Source organism: Cyprinus carpio, chromosome A8, assembly GCF_018340385.1.
Source record: "Cyprinus carpio isolate SPL01 chromosome A8, ASM1834038v1, whole genome shotgun sequence".
NCBI classification, from domain to species: Eukaryota; Metazoa; Chordata; class Actinopteri; order Cypriniformes; family Cyprinidae; genus Cyprinus; species Cyprinus carpio.
In genome coordinates, this window is record NC_056579.1 from 19272958 (window position 1) to 19299333 (window position 26376).

Below are 26376 nucleotides of genomic sequence, written 5' to 3' on the forward strand. Positions count from 1 at the left end.
TTTTTATATTGCCCAGAACCTCCAGCCATTCAGTATTCTTCAAATCCAGAGATCAATTTTCTGAGACAGCCAACCAACAGCTGCTGCAATAATCGGTTTGACTAAAAACAATTTCATGCACCCATTATAATAACTGTCATATTTAGCTACAGTGTCCCTCAGGTAAGCTCATTCTGCATGCTCGAAATTTCATCTGGGTTATCGACACTAAATTGCAGTTCGTTGTCGTAACCGACGTGAGTGGGCAAATGCTCCAATTCAGTTGGTTTTTGGCATTTTGGAGAGGTGTCGGATCAGCTCTAAGATGGATGAATCCCGACTTTTTCTATGTACACAGAAGGCAGATGGCAAACAGTGTGAATGGCATCGTGTTGGGAGAGCGGTTTGCTGATAATCATCCACCTCACAGGTGTGCTTTCATTCGAGTGGCCCATGGGGCCGGTGGGGTTATGGTACAACCAGTCTCGCGTTTAGTTCCAGACCTTCGAGACTGGGTTTCGTTCATTGCCATGTTTCGAGGCGTGTGTAAAACTCTCAGACATATTTTAAAGATTCTATGCCGCAAAATTTTAATATTTCACATACTTTTGAAAATCCAGCGTTTAATTGATCCTGATAAGCACACATCATCACAGTTGTAAACACAAATGGCTTACTTCTTTCGTGAGGAGGTCTGGCGCCACGACATCTTTGTTTCCAGGTGGAGCGTTAAAGAACGCGACACACACGTCTTGCGTAAATCCTGTAGAATTCAACCAATCCGATGATGACTTTGACACTGTTGAAGTGTTTCCACTTTTGTGTCCAATATGCATCAGGCGTTTAGCCAATGGTCCGTGGGCGTGACATCTGAGGCTGAGACTATGGTATGGGCAGGCGTATGTTATCGACAACGAACACAGGTGCATTTTATTGATGGCATTTTAAATGCACAGAGATACCGTGACAAGATCCTGAGGCCCATTGTTGAGCCATTCATCCACTACTATCACCTCATGTTGCAGCATGATAATGCAAAGCCCCATGTTGCAAGGATCTGTACACAATTCCTGAAAGCTGAAAACATCCCAGTTCTTGCATGGCCAGCATACTCACCGGACATGTCACCGATTGAGCATGTTTGGAATGCTCTGGATCGGCGTATACGACAGCATGTTCCACTTCCTGCCAATATCCAGCAACTTCACACAGCCATTGGGTCTGTCCAGATACCAGATACTGACTGGTTTTCAGACAGCCCCTCCGTTAATTGAGTTAAATATTAAGTATTTCTTCAAAATTTCATGTTTAATTCAATGTGCTATTTGCCATTTCTTTGTAAAAAAAAATTGTGAAATGTACTAGCAATTTTTAAGTGGAAATAATTTCACGTTTTTTTTTATAACTTGTGTATGTGTATGGTTTTGGTGTTGTTACCTTGAGTAACTTCCCTTTAATATATATATACATATTTTTTTTTTTTGTATGTATATATTATTGCATGCATGACAGACAAGATAAAAAGTGTTTTATGTTTGCTGATTGTGCACTTGTTGGATAGAGAGACAGAGAGTGGGTGTGTCTGTGTGAGGCACTCTTTACAACTCCACCCCTCGGGTGAAATGTGACTGCAACTACAGCATGCTGAAAGCTCAACTCCAACAGAGAGAGAGAGAGAGCAAGAGAGAGAGAGAAAGAGAGAGCAAGCATTATCAGAGTGGGAGAGTGTTTTACCACTGTTGACTGTCAGCAGTGTTACTGCTCCTTTGAGCTTTTGGCAACTCTACTCGTCCGCTCCACACACGGTGGCAACACGCTGACTGAACCTCCTCCACTTCAGCTCAAACTCCACTTCAGTGGAATACTTCAACAGGACGGCTGCTTATCTGCCTTTTCTCTGGTGGCTTCAAGAGATTTTCAAAAAGTTCAATTGTTTTTCCCCCCATCTCTCATGGACCAGTTTTAACCCAGAATAAAAGGACTTTTTTCCCTCCTACATCTGCAGTTCAGATGTGTGGAACGTGCTTAAAATTCTACAGGATGTACAAGTTGCGGTATGTGCACGACTTTCAGGATGCCTGAAGGAGAGATGAAACAGAATTGATACTGTTGTTCGAGATTTGGAAATACGGTGGTATAAAATGAAAGATTAAATACAACATCGTCATGGTATCACAGGTTTAGACATTTCCAGCACCTAGCTATGTCTCTTTGCTTGTTTCTGATATTCAGTTTGAAAAATTGCATGTCTTGATCTCTGAATACTGCAACATGGCAACTCTGATGAGCAGCACTCTACCAACTGATGTGAACAGCAGTCTACCAACCAATGCAACTCTGATAGGGGGTGAAGAACATGAGTTGAAGTCTTTGGAGCTAGTTATCATGGTGGTGATCATCATCATCATTATCATTGTGGGTAACCTTCTGGTCATCATCGCTATCGCGTGCACCTCCCAGCTGCAGACCACGACGAATATCTTCATCATGTCATTGGCATGTGCTGACCTCATAATGGGGGTGCTGGTGGTGCCACTGGGTGCCACAATAGTCATAACGGGGAAATGGCAACTCACCAAGACTTTGTGCGAGTTATGGACATCGGTTGATGTGTTATGTGTCACTGCCAGTATAGAGACCCTTTGCACCATCGCAGTGGATCGGTACATTGCAATCACACGGCCACTGCGGCATAAAGTGCTCCTGAATAAGTGTAGGGCTCGAATTATTGTTTGTGTCGTGTGGCTGGTCTCATCTCTAATCTCCTTCGTCCCCATTATGAATCAGTACTGGCGTGTGGAGCATGACAATGATACAAACTTGATAGAATGTAACAAGGACCCCAATTGTTGTGACTTTGTAGCAAATAAGCCCTTTGTTATAATTTCATCAGTGGTTTCATTCTACATCCCACTACTCATCATGATTTTCATCTATGCACGCGTCTTTCTCATTGCCTCACGACAGGTACAGCTAATCGTCAAAAACCGTTTGAGGTTCCAAAATGAGTGCATAGGAAATCAGGTACAGCTGACGCACCACGGCAACAACAACTTGCCTTCGACATGCAATAACATCGGAGGAACGACGGCAAGGCGGAAAAGTTCTCGAAGGCGACCATCGAGAATAACCGTCATCAAGGAGCACAAGGCCCTTAAGACACTGGGCATCATCATGGGTGTCTTTACACTCTGCTGGCTGCCTTTCTTTGTGGCGAACATCATCAATGTCTTCTATCGAAGTGTGCCGGAAAGGAAAATTTTTCGTTTATTAAACTGGTTAGGCTACATCAACTCCGGCCTCAATCCCATCATCTACTGTCGAAGCCCAGAGTTTCGTGTTGCCTTCAAGAACCTTCTTGGCTGTCCCTGGTTGCCCTCTCTAAAAATGAACTTCCTTTTCAAAGGGCTTCGGACTCGATGCCCCTGCTTCCTGGGGTCTGCGGAGCCAGGAATGCCTGGAACATTCCAGAAGTCCCCCACATTGCCTGAAGAAGGGAGCAGCCAGAGCAGCTACAGGAGCGAGGAGGCATTGCCGGGACTGCCACACTCCAATGGCAGTACCTTCTTCAGTGAATTCTCCAAAGCCGAGGCAGAGTTGTAAGTTTCCATCTCTTCTTACTTAAGTGCTTTCAGTTGACTACAGTATCTGTAGAATTTTACACTTTACCTTGATAAGATTTATTTTAGTACTCACAATGTGTCTGGTCATTTTTTCTTCCGAAGTTAAAAATTGTTTGTACTTCTTGATTATGCATGTATGCATTAGGTCTGTATTAACAAACAATGAATCAGTGTTATGTCAGTAAGGTCAGTTTGCTCTATATCACATGTCAGGTGAACGTCAAACCTGCTGTAATCGTATGACCCAAAGTTGTGAATGTGCTTGTGGCAACATTTCTCAGGGGAGATGAAGACCTGTGAGAAGTGCGTTGAGGTTGAGCCGGGCAGTGTTGAAGTCGTCTCGGATTACAGAGCGATTGGACGTGTACTACATTTCACACAAAAATGAATGACTTGTTATGGTAGTGCTCATGGTGGAATGTAAAACAGCCAGGTGAAGTTTGTGCAGGGGGGAAAAAATATAAGGCGTAAGCTCATAGTTGCTTGTGTTTATAGCTGGAATACACAGAAACAAGTGGGCCAGTCAAACTGAATTCAGATGAAGCTTCCTCAGGAGAGCTACAACACTTAATGTTCTGAAGGGAAACTGGCACGAGGAAGAATTTTTGCTTTGGTTTGAATATGTTGGCATTATCTTTAAAAGAATGTGTGTCAGAAGAAAGGTATGAGGAAACCATGTGCTCTAAATCTGGCCTTTTCTCTTAAATGCTCCAGAGAACTGACCATTTTAAAAGAGAATTGCACTTTTGTTTATTTTCATTGGACTTTAATTTTTTTTTTTTTATTGTTTTTTATTGTTTTTTTTTTTTATTTTTTGTTAATAAAAAAGTCTCTTTAACTGTACAAATACTTAAAAATAAGAAAAAAGAAAAACTAGTAAATTAAATATAATGTATATCATCAAGAAATATACAGATATTCATCTTAAAATGAGTCATAACACCAGGTAGTCTACATACAATATTTAACTATATTTTGAGTTTCATCTCAATAAAAAGGAGCAAGAATGATGAAAGAAAGAAAAAAAAGACACCTTGTAAATTTCAACCAAATCTTGATTTAACCCCGATCCAAACACACAGAGATACAACTTTTCATACTGCTCTCTCATTTCATTACAGACCTAAATTTCTTCATCCAGACCAAAATGATAATTAATCCAACAATGTCCACAGGGACCTACAAACACTCCAGTATTGTTTTGTTTTCTAATGCATTTGCACTAGTCTGGCAGATTTACAATGTAAATAGTTGGCTTTTATCCAGATAACACGGTAGTTATTTTAATGAGTCAGTGCACGAGGCCAAATGTAAAGTAGTTGTGTGTTTGTGGTTTTTCAATAGTATAAACTCTGCTTCTGCAACACAGGAACTAAATACCTTAACTGCACTAGATATTTCCTAATATCAACAACAAAAACTATACTTTTAGTGTCAGTTCTCTACAATAAATATCACAGATAATAATAATAAAAATAAATCAATATAGGATTTTGAATTCTCTAATATTACTAAAATTGGATACTGTTTTTGCTCTGTTTATAGAGGCTTTTCAGGAAGGGTTTTTCCTAGAAGGGGGAGACACACTTGACTATCAGAGTACAGGGTTTACAGCAGCTGTTATAGGGGTCTGGGTGGGCAAGCCCTGGAGACATTTCCTAGCCACAATGAAGTGGAAACAATTCACATGCATTTCACATGTAAACACAGTCATGTGCGCCAGACATTACAGGAGTGACTTTTTTTTTTTTTATCTTGAGTTTTTAGGAAATAATAATAAAAAAGAGCATAATGTCATCTTTCTCTATTCCAAATACTAAAACTAGGTAAAATGTTGCACTTTTGTAGTAAATTACAGATTTACATTTAACCAATTCAATTTTTGAGAGAAATATTGTTAACTCTTTGTATATAATTTTAAATTATTATACTAGAATCTTAATTGATCTCGCTGTACACACACACACACACACACACACACAAAAACAGTTGTAATTTTGTATTTTATATCACAAATATAAAGCACATTTTTCTCTTGAGCACATGAAGTTCAAGCTGCTGAACCCACGGCAGACTTCATGAAAAGATGAAAAATGTTGCGGTGGAAACCAAAAGGCAGAAGCAGAGAGAAAGGAACAACTTAGAATCAAGTAATTCCGAGCGACTTCAATCTCCAAATGCTTGAAGCAGTGAGTTCACTGGTGTCAGGTAGCCCATTTCAACAAACAAATCACATTATTCAGCGTATAGCTCACCAGCTTACGAGTACATGGAGTAAAATTTGATCAGCCCTGTGATGTCTGAAGCCCTTTTACGTAAACTGTGTACTTTGGTTTTCGTACACCGTGACCAGGTCTCAAGTGAGCTTCATTAAACACAGGGCAGCTTGAACATTATGTCTAGCACAGAGTAATAAGACAAAGTGAGCATTTTGAGTATTTTTTGGTGCAGTGTATTATGAAAGTTGCCCTTGTAGACATGCAGTAATTCAAATAATGACAGATGGGAGATAATGGCAGTGTGTTTTGTTTAACAGGAAGTCAACATTTTGCCGCTCTGTGCTGCTGATGGGTACATTTTGTGTTGCCGGCAGAAACACATAAATTAAGCCACAATGATTGCTTTGTGTTTCACAGCGCATTGAAAAAAGGTTGAATTGCTGTGAATGTGTATTGATTAACTCTCCATGAGAAAGAGCACGTTGCAATTGTTTTTTGCGAACAAACATGCATTTTTCAAATATTATGGATTATGGCAGAGTGATGTAACTGTTGTAAAAGCTAAATATGGATTGATTGTTGTCTGTAAATTTGTTGCTACGACTAAAGTAACTTGTATGGGTAAGAATGAGTTCTGTAGTGTTTTGGCAAGTTTTTAGGGCCCCTCTGTTACTTCTCTGACACCCCCAGGAGCTGATAAACTTTATCACTGAAACGCAACACTTCCGCCTTTGAGAAGAAGCTGTTTATGACCTAAACTGAGCAAGCGCAGTCAATGCTCAAAACGAAGGCAAGATAGTAAGCAAACACTTGACACGAAACTAGATTAGAGATTATTTTTTTTTATTTCGTGTCAGGATTTCGAAGACTTTATGAAAAAAAAAAGGTCAACTAACAAAAGTTTACAGAGCACGAAAAAAATAAATAAATAAATTAAAATGTAAAATAAATGAATAAATAAAATAATAAAGATGAGGGAGCCACTGGAACCCAAATTAAAAGGCTTTTTAAATTAATGAATTAATTTATTTATTTATTTAGCTGGCAAATTACATGATCACTTTTTAATTTATAATGTAATATTTACTATAATAATAATATTTACTATCTGTATATATTTATTATAAAATAGAATTAATTTACCAAAACAGCATAGATGTATCCTTTGCTTCCTTTGATATCCCACAATCCTGTGCATTCCATTACGTGATGGTTGAACTAAAAAATAAAGATGTCATGAAGATAAAGGTGTCTGAATGTTTTCGTTTGGTGGTCAGTTTGAGTGTAAATGTATATTTCTGACTAACTTTTTTTGCACTTTTGATGTTAGTTCAAGTGAGAAATCAGTATTACAGTAATTAAATATTAATTTAGTTTTCACCAAAACTCGTTCTATTTTATTGTAAATCATTAAACCGTTACGCTGCCTCAGAAGCCTGTTCGAAATCAGTTTCATGAGGTACCTTCTGTGAAAAAACTCTGCCTGCAAAGTCATTGCATGACAGGGCAGCGAGGCAGCTGACTAGACTTTCGGATGCAGCCCATTTAAAAAAACAAACAAAAAAAAAAAACAAACGTTCATACAAATCATTTCCTTGTGAATCAAACTTCACAGCTTGTGCTACATGCAGCAAACACTGGCGTAATCTTTGATGAAACCTTTCATAAAAGGCACTCAAAGTTTTCCAGACTGTCACCAATGGTGACGACGTATTAAATTATCATAGCAAATTTGCATTTTTGTCGTATTTGCAATTACCCTTGCTGTTTAATTTGGAAAGTTTTTGTTGTTTTTTCATCATAGTGTTGTTTTGTGCTTGATCTTTGCATATCATTTGCAAGTATCAAAGGTCAGTAAACAGCCATAAGTGCAGAAATAACTCCTCCAACACATTTGTATACTAAAGTCAAAGTCTGTTTTGAATGGAGCATGTCCGGTTGTTCTCCAGTTGTGCTGATGATTGGCCAAAAAAAAATAAATAAATAAATTGCGTTCACCTATCCATGCAAACTTCATGTTCGATGGACACTTCAAAAGTAAAGTTCTGTTGGGAAAATAATCCAATGAGTTAATGTAGACAAAGACTAGAACATTATCTACATTGTAGAGTAATATTTCTCAACGGGGGTGTTCGGAGAGCATTGCTAATTATAATGGGATCTATGTAATTTGACACAACTTGTAGCGCCATTCGCATCCGATGTAGCTTACAGTTTACACCAATGCTTCTGGACTATATGGTGTATCATTTCCCTAGCAACAACTCTTTACTTCAGTGTTCACTCAGCTTTCTGTAGTGCAGCAGCCGAGCTTACTGCGAAAACATAGCATTCAGACACAAATAAATCATGATATGATTTTCTCTTGTTCTTGTTTGTGATAATTAATATGAATGCCTTTTTGGTTGTTTGTTTGTTTGGCTGATTGGCTGCGGTTGGTTTAAATGCTACATTTCTTAAGAGAGATGATGATATTTCAAGTGCAGCCCAATCAAATGTCCTTTTTTTATTGCAGAAAAAAAGGAACATACAAATAAAAACAATACAAAATAAAAACATATAAAAACAAACAAAGCATAGTGCACAGTAAAGTTTTACGTATAAAGACATAAAGTACCAGAGGATTGAAGATGATTTCATAGTATTTTAAACATCTCAGATTTTTCAATTGTCCAATCAAACGTCATGAATGTCATGTGGCATTCAACAACATATTTTGACAATTATATATGGGCTAGTGTGGGCTGTTATTTATGGGCTAAATATTTATGGGTTTTAAAATATGTATACATATTATTTATAATAATAATAATAATAATAAATAATAATAATAATAATAATAAGCCTATAATATACACCATCATTAACCCTCTGGAGTCGATCCCCGCGTATATGGAGGGTCAGTAAGATTTTTTAATGGTTTTGAAACAAATTGTTTGTACAGTAAGCCTGATCAATACAAATACGCTGAAAACAGTACATTTAAAGAAACTTAAAAGAACTGCTTTCTGTTTGAATATATTTTAAAATGTTTTTCCTCTCATGCTAAATATCCATTACTCCAGCTTTCAGTGTCACATAATCCATCAGAAATCATGCTGGTTGCTGCTCAAGAAATATTTCTTATTATTATTATAGCTGAAATATAGCTGAAAATGGTTGTGATGCTCAATAAAATGTGTGTGGAAATATGTGGAGGTTCTTTCTTTGAAATATAAATATGTAATGGAAAATAGAAATGTGAATTTAAACTAGTCAAAATAGAAATCTTATTTTTATCTTATTTTAATTTCTTATTTTTATTATTAATAAATTATCAATTTGACAAATACTGTATGATACATTTATTAATAATGTCTTCACTGATTATTAAAGACTTATTATTAGGCACTTGGCATTTTTATTGCACATGTACAATGTCTCTCTACTTTGTTTTCTTTGAAGTGCGTGTGTGTGTGTGTATGTGTATATATATATATATATATATATATATATATATATATATATCTGTATCTGATATATATATATATATATATATATATATAGCTGTGATTTTTTATGTTTTTGTGGAAATATGTGGAGGTCATTCTTTCTTTGAAATATAAATATGTAAAGGAAAATAGAACTGTGAATTTAAACTAATCAAAATTTGACAATTTGACAAATATGATACATTTATTAATAATGTCTTAACTGCCATTTAATTTTATAATTATACACTTGGCATTTTTATCTACTTTGTTTTCTTTGAAGTATTTGTAAGCAAACTTTGAAATATTCGCTTTATAGTAAAAGAAGGGTTTACATTTCTTCTATTTACATGTGCTATTTTAATATTTACCCACCAAAATTACCATGTTCACTAGGCCAGTAAAAAGGAAATTAAATATATTTTCAAAAACTAAGGGATAAATATTATTATTTTTCACTGAAATCTAATTGAAAGCATTCAAACATATTGCAGCAGTAAAAATGGTATTAAAAAGTTCCAGCAACAGAAGAACAAACTAAAATCTCTTCTGTAAAAATGCCCCCTGTGGAGTTTTTATCAAGTCTCTTTAAATTTGGATGAACAGGGTATATCATATCTCATCATCAAAGCTGTAGCAATGAAAATCACCAACATGCCTAAAACTCTGTAAAATAATGTTACTACACTTATTGTCAAATAATTTACTGTAAAAAATATTTTTTTGATCAATTTAACAATAATTTCTTAAAAAATGCACCCAAACATTTGAATGGTATTATCCAGGGCGTGAGGGGCCTGGATAATGGGAAGGGGGTGCTGGCCCAAAAATGGTTGAGAACCACAGCTGTAGAGCATTCTGTCTGCATTACTCCACAGGATTACAATGTTCTACTTTGAAAATGAACAGTTGTTTTTTGAAAATGGAACAGCTTTAAATCAGGATATTCTTTCATTATGAGCGAGCCTGGAAATTTCCATTCGCTGCGTTATAAATGCACGTCAATGCCATATGACATCCTACAAATTAAGATGTCGTTTCCATCTGATCGTGGCTCCACTGATTTAAAAACCATTTGTGAACTGGGCCGTTACTGTACGGCTGTCTGACACCTGTGTGTGTATTTTACTGGAGCCTGACTTTGCAAACAGGTGCTTAATCACTGAATAGGTTTATGAGGAAGAGCACAATACAGCTGACAAGCCGAGGCTGGTATAATGGCTTATCTGCTCCCATCGCCTTCATTGCTGTAACAGTGGGGCACCATGTTTCCACAGATCACAGGTTTATCACCACCATCAGCTACTGGTATCGCTCTCTGGCTACTGTTGATCTTCACAAGAAAGGGGAGCTAAGATTGGCTCTTGACTGACAAATAACAGAATTGTGTAACAGGTTTCGGTTTGAGATCTTAAATCAAGTATAGCAGCAGAATAGTGGGAGTTAAACTGCTTTCTGTTTTCTCTGCTCCATTTAAATGATTTAAGATACATTCAAGCCACAAAAAAAAAACAAAAAAAGTAATTGTTTACTCACCCACGTCATTCCAAATTCCACTTATTTTCTTCCGCTGAATGCAAAAGGAGAAATTCTGATGAAGGTATTGGTTGATCTTTTCCATGTAATTACAATAAATGGAGACGTAGGACCTTAAACACCTGTAATGCGTTATAAAAGTAGGCTGTGACTATATTCAACATTTTATGAAGAAATATAAAAAAAGCTGTGACTGATTTGTAAATCTTTAAAGTTAAAAAAAATGATTCATTCACAAATCAGACTGATTTTTTTCTCAGGGTCAGCAGGTTCCGTGGAGACAGATATTATAGTTTATAATTTTATAGTGTTTTTGCATCCATAAAACATATAGTACATGAGGGTAAGTAATGAATAACTGTGCTCAATTATAATTATATGAATTTTAACTTTTGAATTAACTATTCCTTTCAGGTTTATGAAAGTCACATATAACAAAAGTGTAATGATCATTAATATTTGAACAATGAATATGCCCAGATGGCCTCTGGTTTCATAATAACACTCTGATGTTGGCCCTCTGAACATGTGCATTGAGCCATATGTTGTACATCAGCACAAGCATGCCTTCAAATGATTGCTCTATCATTGTCAGTGAAAAAAGAGAGCTGGAGAAAAAGAAAGAATGACCAAAAAAGTGCACAGAGAAAAAGCAATGAGGTAATTCTCTGCAACAGGATATTAACTCAATATGGAAAAGAGCTCTTTTAGCCGCAATATAGAACAAATCAGTAAGATCTAGCCATCCCTATCTGCCTGCTATGAGATGACCTCACTGTTATTCTCATTTTAGGAGATGTTCCTTTACTGAGGCCACCTGAGTGTAAGCTTAGAGTGGTTTATCAGCAGAAGCTGCGGCATCAATTTAGTTTATGGAGTTAACCTTTTTTGGCGCATTTAAAACAAGCTACTTCAACCCTCATGTTCTGCTGAGATTGACTTGTTTTTCTTGTGCATTTTTAAAAATAATAATAATAATATCAATGTTGAGTTTAACCTAGTGATTCTTTTTAATAAGTATATAATATAACAAATTTGAAAATACTGCACTTGCACTAATAGAAATAAAGGTTCTTTGCTGGCATCTTTTGTTCCATTAAGAACCTTTAACCTTTACAGTGGAAAATGGTTCTTTAGATTAATAAAACATTCTTCACATTAAAACAAAGGTTTTTTTTGTTTTGTTTTGTTTTGTTTTGTTTTTATGATTTGTTGATTGGTTGTTTTTTTTAGGTTAATTGGATTTTTTTTGGATTTGGTATTGATACGTTATTTTTTCTTTTGGGACCTTTATTTTCGGGGTCATGCTGACTCCAGCTAAAAACACATTGTAGAAAACTATAACAAAACAAATCAAACTAAATCACTGTTAGAAATCTCTCTCTACAGTGTATACCAATAAGAGTGATTCATATGCATATTATATCATAAGTGTAGATATTAAACTATGTTAAAATGGCCTTGGTGTCTCTAACCCAACAGATAATGGGAGCATTATGTTGACAGAAGACTTTAATAATAATTCCATATTTGCATAACACTTTTCTGGATGCTATCACTCAAATTGGAAGAAATCTCCTTTTTCTACCATGACCAATGCTGCAAAGCGGAGTGGAGATGTGATAAGTTAAAAGAAAATATACTTAGGGTGTATTCACACCTGTCTTGTTTGGTTCGATTGAAACGAACTCTGGTTCATTTCCCCCTTTGGTGCGGATCTTTTTGGCAGGTGTGAATACAGCAATCGCACTCTGGTGTGCACCAAACAACTGAACCGAGACCCAGCTGAAGAGGTGGTCTCGGTTTGGTTCCAAACGAACTCTGGTATGGTTCGTTTAAGGTGTGAATATGATCTGACCTCGATCCGACCCAACTGCAGAAAGCACTGAGTTAACAGTCTGGAGAAGACGCACGAGACCCAGTCAAAAGGGATGCAAGGAAAGGGGCCTTTGCTGGAGAAGACGCATAAAAATGCGGATGTGTTCAGCAGAAGGAGAGGGGATTTGAGTGGTCTCCCACAAATCACGTTGAGCGGTTTCTTCCCCATAGAAGTAGATTATAAGGAAACATAACGTGGTTTAACGTAGCCTACCCTAACAACGACCAGGGAAACCAAACCTTTGTCAGATTTTACTTATAATAAACACCATTTTGCATCCACGTTAAGCTGTTTCCATATAATGGACTTCTATGGGGGAGAAAACGCTTAACTTTATCTGTGGAATAAGGGCTCATTCTTTTGATGGTAGTTAGTGTTTATTACAAGTAAGGTTTGACAGAAATGTGGTTTTCCCTGGTCGGTGTTTAGGTACGTTAGGCATTTTAGAATATCCCCACTTGCCAAAGCCTGCCATCGCTTTCCTATGCACGCTGTTTATATATATATATATATATATATATATATATATATATATTCTCGCTTTCCTATGCGCGCCGGTTATCTTCTGCGCAGTGCCATGGTCAGTATGCCATGGTAGGCGTACATAAGAGCATGCTCTCTCTGCTGGAACCGTCTTGCAGCACTTCTTCGTCTTCGCAAAATCCTTGTTACAACATCGTATAGATGACATTGTCTCATCTGATGTTCATAAGTGTCTTCATATTGCGTTTGTAGCTAATAACTGAGAATCAGTAAAATAATAACAATTGCACTACGAAAAATCTCCATGATTAGCATGTTTTCAAACTTCCTGATTTTCCCTGCTTGAGAATTTCTGTCCAATGAATGGATGACTTTTGCACACGTGGTTTTGTTTACAATTTTGGTTCACTTGCAAAAAGGGCAGTGTGAAAGCAAACCGCACCAAACAAAAAAAAATCAAATTGTATTTGGTCCGGACCAAAGCAAGTGAACTAGTGGACTTACCTGGTGTGAATACACCATGAATAACATGAAAGATATACACTACATTTCAAAAGTTTGTAATAATTATGCTTTTTAATGTTAATAAGTCTCTTATGCTCATTAAGGCTAAAAAAAAAATAATACAGAAAAAACAGTAATGTTGTGAAATATTATTACAATTTAAAATAACTATTTTACTCCAGTCTGCAGTGTCACATGATCATTCAGAAATCTTTCTAATATGCTGATTTGATGCTCAAGAAACATTTCTGATTACTGTATTATTAATATTGAAAGTAGCTGTGCTGCTGGAAACATTAAGACAATAATATTCAAAAGTTTTTTTTAGAAATTAATACTTTTATTTAGCAAGAATGCATTCAATTGATCAAAAGTGACAACAAAGGCATCAATAATGTTACAAAAGATTTTAATATATTCTGTTCTGTTCTTTCAATTCAAAGAATTCTGAGAAAACATCTAGATCTAATGATCAAATAAACAAGTCAGCCTTGTGTCTACAGCCAAATCACAACCAAGCTGATATTTGGAAAAAACAGCACTCTTGCTTGCGTGATATTGCTTCAAAACATCTTTAAAAAACCTTTCTTCGTCTATACGCATCAGGCTCTGCTGACATGCAGAATGTGTTTAATGATGCACTGGCTCGTCCATAATATGGACGTCTTGATTTTGGAAAGCAAACATGCACTTTTGCTTCAGCAATGAACTCTGTGAACTCTACAAGTAGCAGACAAGTGAACTGGAGATCGCATTATAGATCCATTAAAGCTTATTACATATGAACTATCACAGCAACTTGTTCCGAAAAGTCATCTGAAACTTTGCAAGCTGCCTCTGTGAATAATCATTTGTTGAAACTGGAGGATGAAAATGATGATATTTGAGCAAACAAGCTAGAGAATAAAAAACGAGGGAAGTCACAGGATTTGCTGAGATATGGTTTCGCTTGTTTTGGATGTTGTGCTGAGATCAGAGTTCTCCTCATGCAGGCAAGATGGAGAAGGCTTTCAAACAGGAGGAGAATAATATCTCAGACAGCCGCCAATGTCACATTCTGTTATTGAAATAAATACATGGTACTTTCAAACCCTCAGGAATAAAAGAGCATAAAAGCTGTGTTTGAGAGTGTAAGAGTTGGTTCCTTGTAACCTGGAAAATGTTTAACTTTCAAAAGAAGATTTAGGTATGGCCCTATACCCACATCAACACCTTAAATGCTTTGCAAGCCTAAGTCACGTACTCAGCCGGTGAGGGGAACGGGGGGCAGTGGAGTAAATGTTTTCCATGGTCCATTTGCAACAAATAAAGCTCTTTTTCTAGTCTCAAAATGACTTCTCGACAGCTAAAAGGAAATTCCACCAATTTTTCAAAATGTCCTCAATATGCTGGTGTGCAGACATAGACAAGGCCACTTTGTATAATTACAGGCACCTCACTAATCGCTGGTTATTCAACAACAGCTTTGAAAAAAAAGAGAGTAAAAGAAAAGAAATATAACTCATAATATATGAAGGACGCAGTCACATTAACTGAGCTCCTTCAGTGGAGGGCCTATTTATTCAAAAGCAGAAAGACATTCATTTTAAGCAGGCAATAAATAAAGCCAGGCTTCAAACCTTCGGATTCACCTGCTGGCTTTACCACATTTAAACACTTATGTCTGTATTATTGGTGGCTAATATGTTGTTCCTGCCACTGAATGACCAAATCGTGGGCTTAGCTTTTGTACAATACTAAATATGATTTGGTTAAACAAAAACCATATTTAAGCCTTACTGACGTGGCTGTGAGGGTTCATACGATAAAAAACATGTTGTCATTCGCTATGCAACACAGATCACACAGTCATCAAAACAAGTACCAGCAAGGTTTTTTTTGTGTTTGTACTTTTCAGAGCTGAAAATCAGTGGGTGAGAACCTCAGTGTTCTGCCCTGTGAGGCTTTCAGTCTGTTTTTAAAGTTAGTTCTAAAGCAGAAAGACATTAATTTTAAGCAGGCAATAAATAAAGCCAGGCTTCAAACCTTCGGATTCACTTGCTGGCTTTACCGCATTTAAACACTTAATATATTTCAAGACAGCAGCCTGAAGGCTGGATTAAACAATTACACACATGCACATCTGTCGCCAGGGGAGGTGATAGCATACAGGGGATTATGGGTAATTTATTTTGCTTAATTCTTAAGCTAGTGACGTGAGGGGTAAACGGTGGGATAAACAACAGGGGGAAAAACTGAAGCTGATGCTTCACTTTATAGAAATCAATGCATTGAGCAGTGCTGACACAAGCCATGGGGGAGTACACTAACCTTAAAAAATTATATTAGGATATTACCACAACATTACTCTTAGGACATTGCAAAATATTTTTTCATGAATATGACTTAACCTGATGGAGGACACGCTCAGTCATTTAGGCAGTCTCTCTCTCTCTCTCTCTGCCATTGATCGTCCTCATTGTCGTCTTCCTCCATAAAAAAATCTTCATGCTAGGTTGTCAGCAGTGAATCCAGTGGAGAGAAATCCCCCCACAACTAACTGCAAACTGGCATTTAGATCTGCCTCCATTTTGTTAGCAACGCCCCAACTTCCAACGATCCAATCAATTTTTGAGGGAGGAAATCAAGTCCCGCCCTCTCATTTCAGATGCTGTTTCACTCAGATAGATGTCACAGTAGAGAAAAAAAGACAATTGCTACATCTGTTTAAATATTTTTACTATAAAACAAGCTAAAAGATGCAGAAAACAGCAGCTAATGTGTATATCTATTGATTTGGATCACATTTTGCGGTGGTTCTTGTACGAAGTCTAAAGCATAGAGACATTGTCCATGAGAGTGATACTCAATCTCCTGTGGGATTGCAAATAAACTCACCAAAATTAGTTTAAGATGTCACTGGCTCAGAGTTTAATTCAATCTTTGGTGACATGATTTGCATAGCCGGTTGTGGATGATCTTTCTGTTCCATTCTCAGCTGTGCTGTGCTCTGCTCCTTCATGCTGCCAAAACAGCGGAGTAATAAAGTCAATACCTCTGCGTTTCCAAATTTCTCATGAGAGGCAAGAGGCAAGTTGCTGTTTAACATCAAAAGTAGAGAGGAGCAGCTGCTCCCATCTCACAGACCACCTTGCCATATTTTATGATGCTTATGATACAGTGTGATTTTTCAGTCAGTGGCCAGCAGCAGCGGTGGATTATGAGCTGTTTATGAGGTGATGACATTCACACCGAAACCTAGATTTTATTGCTGGAGATTGCCAAATGTCTGTATTATTGGTGGCTAATATGTTGTTCCTGCCACTGAATGACCAAATGTTGGGCATAGCTTTAATACAATACTAAATATGATTTAGTTAAACAAAAATCATATTTAAGCCTTACTGACGTGGCTGTGAGGGTTCATATGATTAAAAAAAAAACATGTTGTCATTCGCTATGCAACGCAGATCACACAGTCATCAAAACAAGTACCAGCAAGGTTTTTTTTGTGTTTGTACTTTCCAGAGCTGAAAATCAGTGGGTGAGAACCTCAATGTTCTGCCCTGTGAGGCTTTCAGTCTGTTTTTAAAGTTTGGCCAGTGATGACTGTCTCAGAGGTATATTGTATATCAAATCAGTTAAGGCTCATTCGGTTCAAATAAGAAAGTCAGAGGAAAATCAAGCAGAATGCCTCTGTTTGGTAAAGCACTGGAGGTTAAAGGGCAGATCTGCGGTTCAGCTATGCTATGATGTAGTAAAAAATGAGTAATCACCATAGAAACTGAACTGGCAAATGGGCCGAGTGGAAATATTTGTCCAAACTGTTGTCATTCAGCTACTGATGTTGAAACAGCTTTGTGTCAGCTCTAACAAAATATTAAATACCATTTGACAGGGTTGGAACAGGATTACTAAGCACTTTATTTGTTCAGAATAAACATATAAGGATAGTGTGTTCCTCAGAAGAAAGTAAGTCAGTTTTAGAATGACATGAAGCCGAGTAATTAATGACAGAATTTAGATTTTTAGGCGAACTCAGACATTCTTGATGATCATATATGCACAAAAATTATTCTTACCAAAAATGTTTTTTACCAAAATATTAAATAACATTGGAATGGGTTGAAATAGGATTACAAAGGACTTCTTTTAGAAATATTTATTCAAAACAAACCTGTAAGACTTCCTCTATTTCTTTCTTTCAGAGGAACACAAAAGAAGTTATTCAGAAGAATGTTGCAGAAGGCCAGAAAGTCAATAGGGTCCAAAACAACTTTAAAATTTTCTTTTAAATTATATTTTGTGTGTGTGCCGGTTTAGAATGACATGAGTAAATTATGACAGAAATCTTTATGTGAATTGACAGTTTTGATGATCAAATATGTACCAAAATAAATCTCACAAAAAATAAGCGAACTTTCTTTCACCATCCATCTCCTAGGAACAAACTTTATTGTAGAGGCCTGTAATAGATTAAGTGTAAAAGCAAATAAAACATGAGAACGTTTGTTGATTGTGAGGTCACGATCTCAACTATGTCAATACTGCGGTTTGACTAAGTGGCTGAATTTATATCAGCGTTCTAAACTCTAACCTCAAGGCTTTACAGTTAATTTACAGTTAAACTGTGTAAATTAGATGGACAACAGGCACATTACAATGCTGCTGGAACTTTTTGGTACAGCTGGTATTGGAGCATGAAATCAGCCTTGGAAGAGCTCCATTTTACTGAATGATGGGGCAGAACTACATCCATGGAAGCACATAATCAGAATACGACATCTTATTACTCAAAATGACTGCATAAACATTTATGTACACATTTAATGACACCAAATTTTCTTGACAAAAGAGATGGATGTGCCTGTGACAAAAAGCAAACAAATTTGGGCTGGATTGCCATGAACTTGGAAGCTGATGGAAGAGATGATTGGGCTGAACTAGAGCCAACTTGTTGAGATTGGATCATGTAGGGTTTTTTTGGAGAAGGCCGTATCTGGTTGGAATGCTTAACAAAAGTGTCACCCAGTCCTGTCAAGACTTAGTTCCCAGTGTAGAGCTCACTTCCTTCTTTGATATTTGTCAAAAACCTTTTCCTCCGATACTGGACAATGTCTCTCGTCAATGCTTGTCAGCAAACACAGGCGTTTTTCTCAAGAGAAACCAAACAATGAAAACATTGTAAATGGAGGTTGTTGTTTCTTTTATTTATATGCAGCATCCTTCAGAAGAATTTCATGTACAGAACATGAGAGGCCTTCTGGACATCCAAAGGCTGATTTGACAAATGGGCTAAAGCTAAACAGGATACTGATGTTCCACCCACATACAAGCTAAACCTTTCTATTTAGCCTGATATAAATCATGCTTTCCACTCCTGGTTTACATTTTATTACAATGGCGACCTCACTTTACCTCAGGCACCACGTGTGACAGGTATTGTGCTTAATAAATGACTGTGATTCATCTAAAATGGAAACATTATGGCCAGTGAGAGCTAAGTGCAGTAAATCAAGGTGGAACTCAATAGAGAGCAAGATAGGAGAGCATATATGTGACTGCGTTGTTTTATAAACTCTATTTGTTTTTATAGGTGTGGTCAGAGTGGCTATTTTTAGTATGTCTTCATTTTTAGTATGAACATAACAGCGAGAACATTATGACTCTTTGCATGTTACCATGCTGTATTGGGAAAAACAAGGTTTTCTAGATTTCAAATCGTGCTATAAAATCTTGTGCTGTGATACTGTATGAGTGACTTTAAATCAAAAGGAAATACTTTTAGGATTCTAAGGCCTTGTTCAGACAGGCAGGATAAAAACAAAAAAAAAAAAAAAACTTTTCACAGCCTTGGTAAGTGGATTGAAATCTGATTTAAGTCAGATTTAGGTTATGCATTTCAATCTGAGTGAACAGATCAGATTTCATGTGGTATTTTATCATTCAATGACCAACAGGTTCTTTCATCACATTCCCACCAGTCATTCATTTAGCCTATTAAATTTCAGCTGAAATCAAATAAAGATTTCATTAGTTAATGAATTAAGTATCATGAACTAACAATCACAACATTTGGTAACAGTTTACAACAAAGTTCCATTTGTTTGACATTAACACAAGCTAACATTAACATGAACTAACAATGAAAAATATTTCTAAAGCTTTTTTTTTTTATCTTAGTTATTGTTCATGTTAACATTTACCAAGACACTAAAATCAACAATGTATCTGTTACTATTATTTGACGGACCTATTGTATTTTTATTAACTGGCATTAAATACTGCAACAATAAGTTAATATATTAACTAATGTTATTTAATGAGACCTTATTGCGAAACATTACCCATTTAGAATATATATATATATGCGTTTTCATATGTTAGTCAACATATCAAAACACTGTAAGTGTACTTCTTTAAAGATCTTCTTAAAGATTATGAAACAATTTAATATGCACTTTTAAGTAAAACTTGTAATTTGACATTAAGTGTGTTAAGAAAGAGACAAACCTTAAGTACACTTAAGTATTAATTTTATTAATTACACAAGTGCACATTCAATACAGGTGCACTTATTTTTCACAAGGGGAACCTTATTGCAAAGTAGTACCTTTTTTTATAATACAAAGGTTTCTAAAGTTTAAAAAAAAAAAAAAAAAAAAAACTATAGACGATAGAGTTGACGATGTGGCTGGCTGAAAAGCAAAGTTTTAATCAAGTGTGCGATGGAAATGAAACTCCGGCTAAGACTCTGCGGCCTTCTTTTCATTGTCCTCACATAGATTTGGGTGGCGGCAGATAAAAAAAAGCTGCACATTCTGTCAGCGAATCAGAAACCAAAGGTTAAAAATACCCTTGTTCCTATGAATCTTTATGATGTAATCACAAATGAATCCATAACAGCGGCAGAGAGCTGAATGTGATGAAGGATAGTGGTGCCACCATGAAATGATTCTGATAAGCGGACACAGCCAGCGGGATATAATAATAGTGGATATGAATATTGAAATGGTATAAACATGCATTCATGTCATGACATACATTCAATGATAAATTGGAATAATTACACTGGGAATAGTACACCCCCAATTTGAAATTACAACATAACAGACCCCTTTGACCCCTACAGTGTCAGGAAACTCCCAAAGCTCTCTGTTTTAATGAATAGCTTTGTAAGAAAAACAGCAGTGGAAGCATGACAGGAGGGAACGGCTCGAGCTGAGTTAGCGAGATCACAAAACAAAGAAATTCTAAACGTGTTCCAGGTGGCCTTTCTGGGCATGGCAGCAAGGCCAGATGTGATTCAAATATTTTCAGGTCATCAATCATTGAAGTTGACCATGTTTTACACCTGACATTTTGCTGGACCAGTTTCCCAAATAAAGCAGTGTCCAATATAGCGGCCAACAAAACCATCTACCTTTACTCAGAAAAAGACATTTTAAACTAAATACACAGTATTTGAAAAGATGGGAAAATATACCAATATTTCACTCTTACCAGCCTCTCGCAGATTAACCTGAAAGCACTGGCTAAACTCAAAACAGAAGCAAGGCCGCGCTGCCACTGACCTCCGCTGCTAGGGGTGAATTGGGCTTCCAGCTGATGAGGCTAACGGCAGCCAAGGACCGGGCTGTGTATTGTTTAATATGGCAAGGTGGACAATGAATCGTGGAGATTATTCCATTTTAAATCTTGCAATGGAATATTAGCCTTGGCTGAATGTCGATGCAAACACCAATGTTGTGGATCGTGATATTATGTCAATGTCAATCAAATCGGATGGTGTTGTTCAAGGTTAGAAAACAATAGTGCAATAGTCAGATACACAAATTGAAACTTATTTCTAATTACATATACACATATAAACACTCACTGTCCACTTTATTAGGTACACCTCGCTAGTACCAGGTTGGACCTCATTTTGCCTTCAGAACTGCCTTAAATCTTCGTGGCGTAGATTCAGCAAGATTTTGGAAACATTCCTCCAAGATTTTGGCCATATTGATATGATAGCATCACGCAGTTGCTGCAGATTTGTTGGCTGCACATCCATGATGCAAATCTCCCGTTCCACCACGTTCCAAAGCTGCTCTATTGGATTGAGATCTGGTGACTTTGAAGGCCATTTGAGGAAAGTGAACTCATTGTCATGTTCAAGAAACTAGTCTGAGATTATTTGAGCTTTGTGACATGGTGCATTATCCTGCTGGAAGTAGCCATCAGAAGATAGGTACACTGTAGTCATAAAGGGATGGACATGGTCAGCAACAATACTCAGGTGGGCTGTGGCGTTTAAACAATGCTCAGTTGGTACTAAGGCCCCCAAAGTGTGCCAAGAAAATATCCCCCACACCATTACACAACCACCACCCGCCTGAACCGTTGAGACAAGGCAGGATGGATCCACGCTTTCATGTTCTTTATGCCAAATTCTGACCCTACCATCTGGATGTTGCTTTAGAAATCGAGACTCATCAGACCAGGCAACGTTTTTCCAGTCTTCTATTGCCCAATTTTTGTGAGCCTGTGTGAATTGTAGCCTCAGTTCCCTGTTCTTAGCTGACAGGAGCGGCACCCGGTGTGGTCTTCTGCTGCTGTAGCCCATCTGCTTCAGGGTTCGATGTGTTGTGTGTTCAGAGATGGTATTCTGCATACCTTGGTTGTAACGAGTGGTTATATGATTTACTGTTGCCTTTCTATCATCTCTAACCAGTCTGCCCATTCTCCTCTGACCTCTGACATCAACGAGGCATTTTCATCCTCACAACTGCTGCTCACTGGATATTTTCTCTTTTTTGGACCATTCTCTGTAAACCCTATAGATGGTTGTGCAGTAGATTTTTTTTTTCAAATAAATGCAGCCTTAGTGAGCATAACAGGCTTCTTTCAAAAACATTAAAAGTGATGCAGTCTTCATCTCGCCTCAAACAATAATTTTTTATACTGTTTTATTTTGACTGTTAATTAAACCTAGAACCTTTAAATGTGTCCGGTCATCTTATATTCCATCACGCTGCCCCCCTGAGGATGGAGTGGTGGGCGGGGCACTCTCAGAACATTTCTTTTTGTTTTTTCCTCTTTCCTCAGATAGCACATAAATGCTCCGCACTGTTTATGTGTTCCTGTGGAGACATGTACAGTAGCAGAGATAGGATCAGAATCTCAGGCATTTAAAGCGAAAGAAAATAGTGGAGAAAGAAGAGGTAGGGCTCACAGCAGTGTGATGGGGTTAAGGGGAGGCTGCTATGACATGAGGGATGCTTAACTGAGAATATAATTGTCAAAAGTATCACCCGGCCAGCCAGTCTGTATTACAGAAAGACAGCAGAGATCGAAACCATTGAGTGAGATTGAGACATGTTGTACACTGGTCTAAAACCTGCTTTGGTCATGTAAGAGATAGATGCGCTATAACTGCTGAACCCACATATCCAACCATCAAGTCAATTTTAATCTGCTACAGATTAACCATGAACCTGAAGATTCATGCACATATTTTTATGAGGGGGCACCAGTTGGCACTCCTAACTCATTTGCTGCCCATAGGCAAGATGAGACATGAAACAAAAAAAAAAAAAAAAAAAACACTGCAATGAGACACTGGGTTCAAATTCTGACATGTAAGACGTTTTAATGTTTTTGAAAGAAGTCTCCTATGCTCATTAAAGCTGCATTTATTTGATCAAAAGTAGAGTGAGAACAGTAATATTATTACAATTATAATTAATATTATATATATTATATAAACTATTTGAATATAGTTTAAAATGTAATTTATTCCTGTGGTGCAAAGCTGAATTTTCAGCATCATTACTCCAGTCTTCAGTATCACATGAGCCTTTAGAAATTATTCTTATATGCTGATTTTCTGCTCAAGAAACATTTCTTATTATTATTAATGTTGAACAGTTGTGCTTTTTGTGGAAACGGTCATACATTGTTTGCAGGATTCTTTGATGAATAAAAAGAACAGCATTTATTTCAAATGGATATTTTTGCAACAACGTAAAAGTCTTTACTGTCACTTTTAATAAATTGAATGCATCCTTGCTAAAGAAAAGTTAAACTTTCTAAAAAAAAAAAAGACCTATCATATATATATATATATATATATATATATATATATATATATATAAATTTTACAGATCAGCATATTATTGTGCAATAGTGTTTTAGATTTACCCATTTTACTTTATAAGCCTGTTTAACTTCATCTTCCAAGGCAAATATTTGTGTCCCCTCAGTTTAAATAAAAGAATCTGCCACATCCAACATATTTTTAAGCTAAGAGACCATGTATTTGGTAACTGGCCTGCGACAAGGGAAGGGAGTAGTACTAGTCCATCCAAATAGTATTTGACAAGTTAATGGCTTTTACAAGCCAGTGACTGTCAGACCATGATTTGCATTTAGACATGCAGCCAGTGTTTTTGGCAATGTTTCCATTCACACTGGCTTTATTGGTGTGCACAGCTTTGAACACTTAAATAAATGTAATATCAGACAGCTACTTTTGAATTTCCAAATGTGGCAAGTTTTGTAACCCTTAAAGGAGAAGTGAGATTTTCTGTATCACAATAAATAAATACCAACATTTTTCAAACGATTTTTCAAACATTGGTAAGAAACAGTAACACTTACAGTAACATTAGAACAATGTGAGGGCGAGTAAATGATGACAAAATGTAAATTTTTGGATGAACTATCCCTTTTAACTGGGACAAGAGAAAGCATTGTAGTAAACACTGAAAGAAAAAAAAACTTCAGTCTGATCTTTTTTTATTCATGTTTTTTTTTTCCTCCAGCTGTAAACTACAGGGGCAGGATTGCTGAAAGTTTCTAGCATGGCTGAAAGAAAAGGACGCTGATGAAGAAACAGACAAAAGGACTGACCTACATCACAGCTGGCTGGACTTCACCAGCAGAGACCACAAGGGCCCAGCAAAACATCCATGAAGCCATCAGGGGAACCAGCTCCAAAAATGAAAGACAAAAGAGTGAAAAGATATAACCACAGAGAGACGAGCGCTGAGAGAAATTACTCAGAAACAGCCCATCTATGGAGAGAACGACTGAACTGGTACTGCTCATGGAGGAGTGTAATACAGAGGAACCGAAACTGCTTACGTTCTATCAAGCTGCGGAGTTCTGGCGCGATCCACTTCAGCCAAGTTCAGTCTGGTTTGTTTGGCAAAAAACGAACCAGACCTGTAGGTCCTCCAACATGTGTTTCAGTGCCACAGTATGTTCTCAGAATGGACTTCTTTAAATACATGGACACAACAACTCTGAATAGACTCTTTAAGCACAGTGTTTTTTAAAATATGAAAAGTTTAGATTTTGTACAGTATCATACACTAAATTATTATTATTATTTATTTTACTCCCCACATTTTAGCTGTGAATGTTTAAATGCTTGCAACATGAATATCTCTGTGTTGTACAGGTTAACACTTTAGCAGTCCACTGATTTTTCCCCCCAGTGCAGCCAACTCAATATAAGCTACAAGATTTCCCGCTCAAAAATCCATTTCCACATGTGAACGGCTTTAGCAATTTAAATGGGAGCGTTCAAATTTGGTTGCTGTGCAATTGAGTGTAAACTGTGTAAAATTGAAAACAGACAATGAGAGGAAGACCAATTATTCGCTCACTCAAAAAAAAAAAAAAAAAAGAAGAAAAAAAAGGATGCACTGATATTACAATTTTGGTCGATACCAATAATTATTTTCATGGTACAGCCGATGAACAATGAATATAGCTGATGTTGAAATTCCAGACTAATTTGTTTTAAGAAATACATTTGCTAAAGAATACAGTTATTATTATTATTAATTACTATCATTTCATTTTCTTTCAATAAAAAAATAAATAAAAAGATTAAAGTGCAATTAACAGTGATTATATAATCTAGAATATGAACTTAAAGTGTCAGATGATACAAAGGTAATCAAGTATACACAATTCCACTGAAAACAATTTTCACACAGAAATTGCTAGTAAATTTCACAGTTAATTAAAAAGAAACGGCAATTAAACATGAAATTCTGACATAGAAAAACTGAAATTTTCTTAAATTTGAAATATTTTATTGTAAAATGCACTCTAGTAATCTGTTTTATTTAAATGTTTAATTTTGAAATATCAATTTTTACAGTGTATATATCCAATATTAAGGTGTACCAATAAATAAAGAAAAATATCTAATATTATCCAATAACTATATACTGTATCATGCAGCCCTATTCAAAAAATGATCTTTTACTTTGACATTCATCAGATTTATCTGTTTTGCTGGCTCATGTTCAATGCTGCTATTTTTTTTATTATCAATATTTTTTTTTCTAGTTTCTTGTAAATTCAAAGAAAGCTTTACACTCCTCCAACCATTGCAATTTACAGGACTCTACGCACAATTTATTAAAATTTTATTATAGGCCTACAACATAAGCAAGCACCTGAACCTCATATTCTAGAATATATTTTTGACATAGGAGCGGAGAGGGAACGCATTCTCCAATGTGTTCTATAATATGACTTCCTATGCTTAATGTGATACTTGCCAAAAAGAAAAAAAAAAAAAATGTAGTTTTGAAATTTTTCCAGACTGCACTGATCACAATGCCATCTCATAAGTTGAAACAGACCACTTCCTCTTTCACTGAATTTCCTCTGTAACAGCTTGAATTACTGTCTAT

At 36.5% G+C, this 26376-nt stretch overlaps 1 protein-coding gene across 2 annotated transcripts; it reads left to right on the forward strand.

Moving 5' to 3' along the window:
• Positions 1–1619: 1619 nt before the first annotated feature.
• Positions 1620–26376, forward strand: LOC122145943 (beta-1 adrenergic receptor-like). 2 transcript variants are annotated; one of them, XM_042762646.1, is made up of 2 exons: positions 1620–3578; positions 3816–5572. In XM_042762646.1, exons 1-2 carry the CDS (start codon positions 2251–2253, stop codon positions 3817–3819), a joined length of 1332 nt encoding a protein of 443 aa, XP_042618580.1. In that variant the 5' UTR covers positions 1620–2250; the 3' UTR covers positions 3820–5572. The 2 variants fall into 2 exon arrangements, with proteins under 2 accessions (XP_042618580.1, XP_042618579.1); XM_042762645.1 differs by lacking the exon at positions 3816–5572 and adding an exon at positions 24484–26376 and having other exon boundaries at positions 1621–3578.